General features: G+C 58.3%; 1 protein-coding gene across 3 annotated transcripts in view; it reads right to left on the bottom strand.

Moving 5' to 3' along the window:
- Nucleotides 1-7,485, bottom strand: part of B4GALNT4 (beta-1,4-N-acetyl-galactosaminyltransferase 4) — a 16,022-nt gene extending 8,537 nt beyond the window's left edge. For 2 of the 3 annotated variants that reach the window (XM_027860122.1, XM_027860124.1), the window contains exons 1-7: nucleotides 7,011-7,485; nucleotides 2,405-2,520; nucleotides 2,216-2,308; nucleotides 2,007-2,102; nucleotides 1,538-1,628; nucleotides 1,208-1,308; nucleotides 291-358 (exon numbers count right to left, since the gene is read on the bottom strand). In XM_027860122.1, the coding sequence (XP_027715923.1) occupies nucleotides 291-358; nucleotides 1,208-1,308; nucleotides 1,538-1,628; nucleotides 2,007-2,102; nucleotides 2,216-2,308; nucleotides 2,405-2,520; nucleotides 7,011-7,167 (722 nt within the window). In that variant the 5' untranslated portion in view covers nucleotides 7,168-7,485. Of the gene's footprint in view, nucleotides 1-290; nucleotides 359-1,207; nucleotides 1,309-1,537; nucleotides 1,629-2,006; nucleotides 2,103-2,215; nucleotides 2,309-2,404; nucleotides 2,521-4,690; nucleotides 4,799-7,010 lie in introns of all 3 variants that reach the window. The other variant, XM_027860123.1, reaches the window with a different exon arrangement.
- Between the last annotated feature and the right edge of the window lie 2,349 nt (nucleotides 7,486-9,834).

Genomic DNA, 9,834 nt, shown 5'->3' with positions numbered 1-9,834 from the left:
TGGGGATCCTGCCTGGGGCGGGGGAAGGTGAGACTGGGGGTTCTGCCGCCTCAAAGGGGAGCCTCTGGCTTGTTGGAAGCTGGAAGGGATTCACTTAAGGTACCCACAGAGTAAGCAGAATAATGGGTTTGAACCCAGGCCCTCAGATGCAAGGGACAGGGCTCCCCCCACTTCACTGTGAGGACGGTTTTGTCTGTGCCCAGCAAGTCTGTGGCTAGGAAGGGGTGCCCATCCCTGGACGTCTGTGTGTCTGTCCATGGCTGGTGGGGTGGGGGCCGTTGGTCACTTACCGCTTTGGCTTGGATACTTGGGAGCTGAATTTGGTGAACTCCCCTGGCGCTGTCCACTCAGAGCCAGTCTAGAGTGGGGGACACAAGGGAAGTGGGTTTCCCGGGCCCCTTTTCTTGGTAGGGGCCAATGAATAGTCTGGAGGGCCTGGGGCAGGGCATCTGGCAGGGAAGGGAGGGGTGGGGGAGGGGCCTCAAACATCATCCCTGATTTGTAGTGACTGGTTGGAAGTCATCTGGCCACTGTTTAAGACCCTGTAGCTACAGGGAGCTCACTACCTCCTGAAGCAGCCAGTTCCTGACAACCTGGACTAGCCACCAGGGACTTTCCTCTTTCTTGCTTGGATCCTAAGTCTGCCCGGAGAGGGCAGACTTTGTAATTTGTAATCCCCTCTCCCTGGAAGGCAGTGGCTTCCATCCCTGAGGGCCCCGTCCCCCAAGCTTAGGGCAACTCAGTTCTCTAGGGTGAACATGCCCTTCCCCTCAGACTCTGGTGGCTTTGGCCTCAGACCCTTCACAGCCTGGACTTGGGAAGCTCATTTTTCACTTCTCTTCCAAGGACTGGGGATCTCCTAATGTGGGTTCTCCAAAGGTCCCTTGGGAGGGTTCCTGCCGGCTGCTGGGCCTGTGGAACCCAGATACTTGGCTGGGCACAGGGCCTGCTGGCAGAGTCTTTCTGGCTTGGGAAGACTCTTGTGCCTGGTCTGTGAGCAGTGAGGGCTGGTTCTCCTCACCCCATCCCATCCCTGGGCCCAACTTCTACGCTGGGGTGATCTTTGTGACAAGCCAGCAATCCATGCTTCTAACCAAGCAGAAAAATGCTGAAATGAGCCCCGCCCCCTCCCAGAGCAGAGCCTTGGGGCACATCACTGGAGACCCACTCCCCAACCCCAGCTCTGGTGGGAGTTCCTGGGCCGTACCTTGCCCACGTAGGCCACAAGCTGGGCACCTGCTGGGCTTTCATCTGGGCTCAGCCAGAACTCAGAGTTATCATCTGAGGCCACAGAGAACTGGACATCACCTGAGGACCAGGCAGGGGCCCAGAGTCAGGGCTGGCAGGGAGTTCTGACCCGTCCCAAGATATGGGGAGTCTCAGTGATTCTGGCCCAGATCTCCAAGTTCCCCAGGCTCTCCCATCTCCCACTGTTGTTGAGATTCCAGCAGAAGCTCCTATCAGGGTGTCCTGGAGTTGGCTACAGAGGGATGTGCACCCTTCCCTCCAGACCTCCCCTAGCGCCCGTCCCCCATACCATCTCTGCTGGGGTGGATATAGCCAAAAATCCGCAGTCCATAATTCTTCCACTTGGGTGACACAGCCAATTTCTTCACAGTAGTGCGGGTCTGGGGAGGGCCATGGGGGAGGGGTGGCAAGCCGGCAACTTCTTGATCCCAGGGTCCACTCCTTCCAATGCTCTCCATACTGATACCCTCACAGACCCCTTATCTCCCTTAACACAGCTTCCTAGTGCCTCTTTGGCCTCTGGTCTCTCCCCATAGACTCTCCCAGCCTCTGATCTTCATCTCCAGCCTCCCTCCAGTGTCCAATACCTTCTTGGCCTCTGGTCTCTACCTCCATTCCTGCCTCCCCGTGCCCCTTCAATCTCTTCAACCCCCCCCCAATGTTCTCCAGTCTCTCAATTCCCCTTCCTTAGACTCTAGTCCAGTGCCCCTCCCCTAGCCCACTACCCCCTCCTCAGCTCCCCCCAGGTACACACTCACATGGGGAAACAGTGGGAAATGAAGATTCCTCCTCAGGCTCCCCACAGTGGCCCCACACCAGTCCTCAAACACGTGCAGGTTAACCTTCCCCCGGTACTGTGTATGCAAGAGGCCCATGGACCTGTCACACTGAGTCCAGCAGCCAGTGAAGGCCGGTGTGTGAGTGGCAGCTTCCTCCAAGGCCCCCTCTCCCCCTGCCCCATGCTCACCTCCTCCTGCCACAGGGGGACCTGGTGGGTGAGGTTTAGGGGGGATGACTTTCCCGTCTGGCCAGGGAAGGTGCTCAGCTCCTGCCCCTCCACCTGCAGGAGAGATTGTGACTCAGTGTGGAGATAGGGGATGGGGCAGGAGGGAGACACCCCCTCCCCCTCACCTGCTTGGTGCACAGGACCACTTACCAGCTGGTCTTCCTCAAGACTCTCACTGGAGTCTTCCAATCTCTTGGGGGGGGACACGACCTGGGGGCCCCCCACCCCCTTCCCAGCATCTGTGACCTCACTCAGCTTCTCTCCATCTGCAAAGGCAGCACATGGGGGAAATGTTGCATGGCTCCCCCATCAGAGATGAGGCTCCCTAGATCTCCCCCCCATCTGCTTCCTAGTCGGGGGGTCTGGGTCCCAGGCCTGAAAGCTCTCCCAATCTTCTCCCCAAGTCCCTGATCCCCAGCACAGGAGAGCCCTGCCAGGGAGTCGGGGGATGGGAAAGGATGGGGAGAGGTGATGGTGATGACCCACGTTCCCATGGCCTGCTGCTATGAAGGGATGTGTTCTGAGTCTCGGGAATGTAAACCAAAGGGCTTGAAACTGAAGGGAAGGAGGAGAAAACTTCCCGCATGCACCCCAAAGTTAGTCTGTGCAGATGGCTAGCGCAGAGACCCTCCACAGGCCTCAGGGTGTACTGCCAGCCAGGCCCAAACACACAGGCTGCCCACTGTCCCTCGAGGTCACAAATCAAAGGAGGCAACTTTGATCTGATCCCCCAGGTACTGGGAGATCAGGCAGGTCTGGAGGCTCCACATGGGACTGTGGCTCTGGGTGGGCACACTGCAGCAAGGACGCATTCCAGGTAGGAAACCCGGGGGTCAGAAACACACAAGGTGTGTTTATCATCAGATCACATGAGAGACTACTCAGACAGTAGGGAAAACAGAGAAGGGGCCCCCAGCGGTGCCATAGCAGTGACAGGGGCTTCAGTGATCCAAAGCCCTCTGCCCAGAGCAGAGCAGCGTGTCTCTCACTGGGGGAGGGGAGGCTGCCTGCTCGGAGGGGAATGATGGGATGCTTGGTGGGAGGGGGTGTGATGATTCCATGGAAGAGTCTGGGATGCAGGAGAGGCGGGCTGGATACAGTCCCACACAAGACCCCCAGATTTGGGGAGAACAGGCTTCCAAGGTTTCAGAGAAGGGAGCATGGAGACCCCTTGGCCAGTCCGACAAAGGGAAGCCAGCCCAGGAGAAAGGAGAATCAGGAGTGAAATTCTGAAGGGCCCAGAGGATGGGCAGGAGGAGGAGCAGGGCTGGGGAGGGGACATCCCCAAAGGCCGACCTGCCAGTGGGCACTGGCAGAAGGCAGAAGGCAGCTGGGAGGGCCAGTAGGAGACGAAAGTTCTAGGACGGGAACCAAGGCGGGGAACCTGAAAGGCCAGACCAGGGATGACGGAGGGGCTCTGCACATAGTAAGGGAGAAGGGCTTTCTTCTGCCAAGAAATGTCTGCAGGAAGGATGGTCCAGTGTGAAAGGACCTGGCTGCAGACCTCACCTCTGATGCTCACTGCCTGGGTCAATCGCCTAATCTCTCGGGGCCTCAGTTTCCTCATTCTGCCAAATGGGGAAGTGGGAGCAGATGACCTTTGAAGTCCCCTCCAGCTCTAGGACCTGGACTCAGCCTTGAGACCCCACACATTGGTGCTGCCCCTCCCTGTGTCCTCCCACAAATCAGTCCCTCTGAATGTCTGGACCTTCTCTCGATGGCTACTCCTGGCTTCCAGAGAGCACCCACCAGTCAAAATTCTCTGGAAATCAGAGGCCTCAGGGTTGGCCAAAGAGAGAGCCTTCCAGGTCTGCCTGAGGCTAGGGAGCACATACATGCTGGTGAATCGGGGAGAGGCACGCATCTAACCCCAGGAAGGGCTGGCCCCTGCTAACTTTCCTACAGGCCAGTCCTACCAGAGTGGAGTCAGATTTTACCCTGGGTAGGAGGTCCAGACTGAGAAAGGTTACACAGGTGGAGAGTGTGCATGGCACCATGTTGCAGAAGGGAGCTGCCAGCTGGGCCCAGTACCCCTCACTGCCCTTCAAGTCTCTCTGCTGCCTGAAGACGGGCCCCACATTAGTGGAGTGACCGCTCTTCATATACTCCAGGACCAAACCTGGACCCCTCCACTGGGATGCCTGTCTGTATCTCAAGCTGGGCAGATACCACACTGGGTACCTTGTCTTCCACCCACACCTGTCCTGAATTCCAGCCCGGCTGCCTGACCATCCAGGCTGGCAGCCTCAGTGGCGGCATCCCAGTACGTCAGGCTGCCGAGCCTAGCCCTCCTGTTATAGACCGGGGAAAAGCCCGTCTAATGCGTCCGTCACCTTCCTCCCTCAGGTCCTCGCTTCTGCTTTGTCTTCTCGTCAACCCGTTCTGGGGGTCAACACACAGAACCACCACCCTAGGCAGATCCTCATCTCCTCTCACCTGGACTACTGCAAAAGTCTGAACTGGGCTCCGGGCTTCCAGACTTTCCCCTCCAATCCATCCTCCACACAGCTAAGGCACACTTCTGACCTCACTGGATCCCACTACCTACAGGATAAAATGCACACTCCTAATCCTGGCAGTCAAGGCCCCTGACCACCTGCCCCTCCTTCCTCCATGCCTTCACAGCCCCCATCTCCAGACCCAGGGCAAAGTGGCCAATGCGCCTCTATCCTCCATGGTACCCAATGCAGAGGGAAGAAAGCATCTGAGGGAGGGAAAGGTCAATGTCGGATGGAAGGGGCTGATGGGCCCTCTGGCTCTGGCTCTCTGATTCAGCAGTTCCTCAGGTTGGTTTCCGGGGAGTGATGAGCAGATGCTGAGGTTTTAACTTCCCCATGTTTCTGAGAAACTCGCTCCCCATGTTCTATACCTCCCCACCCCCATGATCCTGTGGGGCCCTTACCTCACATTGAACCCAGCTACGTGCTAGAGAAAGGGGGTGGGGCTGAGGGACTCCTCTTCTAGGGGTTAGTCCTCAGAAACAGGAGAATAATGGCTGTCCCTTTGGGGGACTGTCTGGTATCCCCACTCCTTTGCCTGGAAAAATTCTGGGCTTCCTCATCAGAGGCTGTCCTCTTCTCTCAATTCACTGCCACCTTCCTCGCTCAGACCCTAGACTGTATGGTCTCCTCACTTGCACTCTGTCCCCCTCTTCAGTACATCCTGTACTCAGCCACCAGAGTTCCCTCCTAAAGCAGTGACTCTACTCCAGAATGTCTGTTCAGTGGCTCCCTATGGCTATCAACCTAAGGCCTAACTCTGCGCTCGGGTTGAAAGGGTTTTCCACTACAGCCTCTGCCAAGGTGTTCTGCACACATTCTACTTTCTAGCTACTGCTCCCCAAACCGGGCACCTCATTTCTTGCCTCTGTCTACGTGACAGTCCTCCATGCCTGTATACACACCATTTTCACCTTGGCCTTTCCCCCAGTCTGAGGCTCAGCTCAGGGAATGACAACTCCTGGGGGACTTCCCCGACACCCCTGCTCAGTCAGACTCTCACCCACCACAAGTATCCTTGTATTTACTTCTCTGCTGAATGTCTGCCACCCCAGAGACTGTTTTGTTATTGTAAAACTAGATCTTAGTAGGGGACTCTTCAAAGATGTGTGTGTGTGTGTGTGTGTCTGTGTGTGTGTGCGCGTGCGTGTGTGCATGCGAGCGCTCACACACTACCGTGCTGAAGCAGGTGTGGCCCCAGCCCTTGGAAGGAAATCTGAGTGGGGGGAGGGGACAGAGAAGTACCTAAGGAGGAATGGCCACGGAACCCCAACTGGACTAAAGGGAGGGGCGAGATCCTAGATACTTCTGGGGAGCTCCTTTCCTTTCTGGGAGTCCCTCAGCAGCAATTTCATGCCCAAGCTGTTTGGCCCTGCCCTCACCAGATGTCAAGCCTCAGTTTCCAATAAACAGCCTTGGGATGAAAAGATGCCACCAAAGGACACTGCCTCAGTATTGGGCCAGAGACAATGACCTCTCCCTTGCTGTTCAGCCGACACCAAACCCACAGGACAGGTTACAGGATGTGGGACAGAATCCCAGTCTTCTACCTGCCCCCCCCCCCAATGAGTGGAAGAGACAACAGAAAATCCTTCCACGGCCCCAGGGACTCAGGATTCTATCAGAGCCAGTGGGCACAGGGCCCCGGAAGGAGGTGCTACTGGTTTCAATCACATTCTCAATGCCTTCTGCTGAGAAGGCTAGGCACCTTCTTCCCCAGCACCCAATAGACAAGCCGCTGAAAGCCAGTGCTGACAAGTGGAATGAGGGGAACCGAAAGACCAGTCTGAACCTGCGGCGGAGAGCGCCGAGCTGGCCAGCGACCACAGCCGGGGATCAGGGAGTAGGGAACCATCGATGGTCTTAGAGCAAGGGAAAGACAACGGTCAGAAATGTGCTTTCTCTGAGAGGAAGATGAACACCCTCACAGATCAAGGGAGTTAAGAAAACCAGGACAAGGGAAGTTCCACCTGTGCTCTGTCTGCACAGACGTCTCTAGCAGTGGGTTTCAGTGGTTCCCTTCCCCGTCCTAACACTGGCCTGCCTCGCCTTGTCCTGACGGGGTCTGAGAGCTTCCTGTCTAAGCCCCCAAAGGCCCCCCACATCCTTAACCCTTTCCTCCCCAGCTACTTCCTGAGGTGAGGCTATCAGTGTGCCAGGACGAAGCCGCTCCCCCGGCTCCCCCGCCCAAGTTATCAGGCGGATCCAAGGCCCTAGGGGTGTGTGGAGGGGAAATGGAGGCAGCTAGGGGACCCTACCTGGGCCGGAGCCTCCGCTGAGGCGCAGCCGAAGGGCTCGGCCCTGGCGCACGAGGCTCAGGTGCAGGTAGGTGAGCCACGCGGCACAGGTCAGCAGCACGAGCAGCAGCAGCAGGCGGAACTGCTTGCGGAGCTTCTTCACTGGGAACCGCAGCATGGTCAGGGTTGGGGTCCGAGCTAGCCCGCCCAGGGCTTCCTGGGCCTGCCTGCCCTCCTGCTCTCCCTCCCTCCCCCTCCTGCTCCGGCAGTCCTTAGCTGCCTCGGCCTCCAGGCACCACCAGCCTCATGCTCCCCGAGCTCTGGGCAGGGAAGGGGCGGGCAGGGCTGGAATGGACTAGGCTGGGCAGAGCCCGAATGGGCCGAGCCGGGCAGGGAAGGACTGGGCAGGGCCGGCGCTCCCTCCCTTCCTCCGTCCCTTCTTCCTTCCCTCTCTCACTCTAGGGACAGCCAGGCGCAGACCCACTTCAGCGTCCACCACCCGGGGCCCGGGCCCGGGCCCGGGCTTCGCGCAGCGGGCAGGGGGCCGGGGCTTGGGGCCAGCGCATGGCCCCCTCCTCCCTCCTCTTCCTCCTCTTCCTCCTCCTCCCTTTCACCTTCTTTCTCTCTCCTCCCGCTCCTTCTCCCCCCTTTCTCCTTCTTCCTCCTCCTCCTCCTGGTCCCCCTCCTCCCCCTCCCCTCCCTTCCCCCTCTTCCTCCCCCTCCTCTTTCTCTTCCTTCTCCTCCTCCTCCTCCTCCTCCTCCCTGCCCGCCTTTGTCCTTCGCAGTCGCCCGGGACGGGGCTTCCCAGGCGGGACCGGCTCTGCAGCCTTAGCCCCGGGGGCCCCAGCTGCTTTCTTGCTGTTGGAGCCGGGCCGGAGCTGGACCGAGAGTAGCGGGAGCAGAAGCGGCAGCAGCACCAGCGGCGGCCGCGCTGCGATGCTACCCACCGTGAAACGGGCCGCGGGCCGGCCGCCGGCGCCAGGCCAATCAGCGACCGCCTTCTCCAGACCAGCCAATGGGCTGCCAGCGGAGGCGGAGCCCGCTGGGGTTAGGCTGCACCTAGCGTTCATCTCCACGCCAACGCGCAAACATCCACCTGGCGGACGGAACCATCGATAGCCCGGCCGGGGAGGGGAGATCTGGCGGCTCGGCCTCCTGTGGCTCGGATCTCGTGCCCCCGGGCCCCGGACCCGGCCGACGGAGCGGATGCTACCTAAGTCCGTGGGGCTGTGCCCCTGTCTGGTGGCGGACCTGGGAGCAGGCCGGCCAGGATGCGGGGAGGGATCTAAGCTTCCCCCCTCGTCACGGATGGTCCCTCCCCGGCGGGCCTGAGGGGCGGTGGCTGCGGGCGGGCGGGGGGCGGGAGGGATGCTGAAGCTGGACCAGGGAGGAGGGAGAAGGATGGAGGATGCTGCTGGCTAGCTACCGGCAGGCCTTTCCAGGTTCGGCCGGGCCAGGAAGCCTCTGCCCGGGGCTAAACCGCTTCCCCTCAGCATGCCTGGGATTTGGTGGTCGTGACCCCCGTTTATGCGTGTGTACCGGCAGGGAACGGGTACCGTCTGGGGAGCTGCCCTGGGCTCCAGCGCGTGTACGGATGTGTGCGTGAGTGTGCGGGTCTGTGCGCGTGAGTGTGCGGGTCTGTGCGCGTGAGTGTGCGGGTCTGTGCGCGTGAGTGTGCGGGTCTGTGCGCGTGAGTGTGCGGGTCTGTGCGGAAGTGTCCATGTGCGGCTGAGGCCGTAGAAGCACTGGCAGTGGGGTGAGCCTTCCAGGCTCAGGACCAGAGGACCCTGAATTCATGGGAAAAGCTCATCTGGTCCCCTGACCTAGGGCATTTATTGCAATCAACATGTCTGAATCCCTGCGATGTACTTTTCCACCTCTGCCAAGGAAATTCCAAGTGTAAACATTGTCCCTAGCCCGTGTCCTGGACACTCTGCTGGGCATGGGACTTACAAAGACAAAACAGAGGGTCTGCCCTCAGGAGATTCCTTTCGTAGATAGGGCAGGTCTATGCGTAAGCAAACACTCAGTACTCTGACGAGAGGAGACAAAGAAGGCCAGGGATGGCCCCCAGCGGAAGGGGGCACACAGCCTGAACCTTGAAGGAAGAGAAGGGTTTCAACAGGTGGAGAGAGAGAGATGCTTTGTGATCTGTCCTGGATGATTTCAACCAGTCCTTGTTAAGCACCTGCTATGTCCCAGGCATTGAGAATACAAAGCAAAAACAAAAGCAAACAACAAAAAACAAAACACGAAGCAGTCCCTGACGCCAATGAGGATACATTCTTTGGTTGTGTGTGTGTGTGTGTGTGTGTCTGTCTGTCTTTGTTCGAGGTAAAAGAGAGAAAGACATAGAGAGAAATAAATACAGAAAGAGAGAGACAGGGAGAGACACATAGGGAAATGACTGTGTCTGTGATACACCGCCTACAACATGCCAGGCTCTGTGCTAAGTTTGGGGGATACAAAGAAAGGCAAAAGTATGGTCCCTGCTCTCAAGGAGGTCACAGTCTAACAGGAGAGACAACGCTCTGACAGCTAGGTACAAACAAGCTCTGGACAGATAAACTGGAGATAATCAGCAGAGGAATAGTACCAGGACTAAAAGAGATTGGGAAAGACTTCCCATAGATGGCAGAATTTTAGTTGGGACCTGAAGGAAGCCAGGGAAGGTGAGAGATGTAGATGAGGAGGAGGAGTATTCGGACTGCTGCTCGGCCACTGAAAATGCCTGGAGTCTGCAGATGGGGAGTCTTGAGTGAGAAACATTGAGCAGTCCAGGGTGACTAGGCCACAGAGTGTGTGTGTGTGTGTGTGTGTGTGTGTGTGTGTGTGTGTGTGTGTG

The sequence above is a fragment of the Vombatus ursinus genome, unplaced genomic scaffold, assembly GCF_900497805.2.
Source record: "Vombatus ursinus unplaced genomic scaffold, bare-nosed wombat genome assembly UNPS02014176.1, whole genome shotgun sequence".
Taxonomy (NCBI): domain Eukaryota; kingdom Metazoa; phylum Chordata; class Mammalia; order Diprotodontia; family Vombatidae; genus Vombatus; species Vombatus ursinus.
This window is presented reverse-complemented; position numbering and strand designations above follow the sequence as displayed.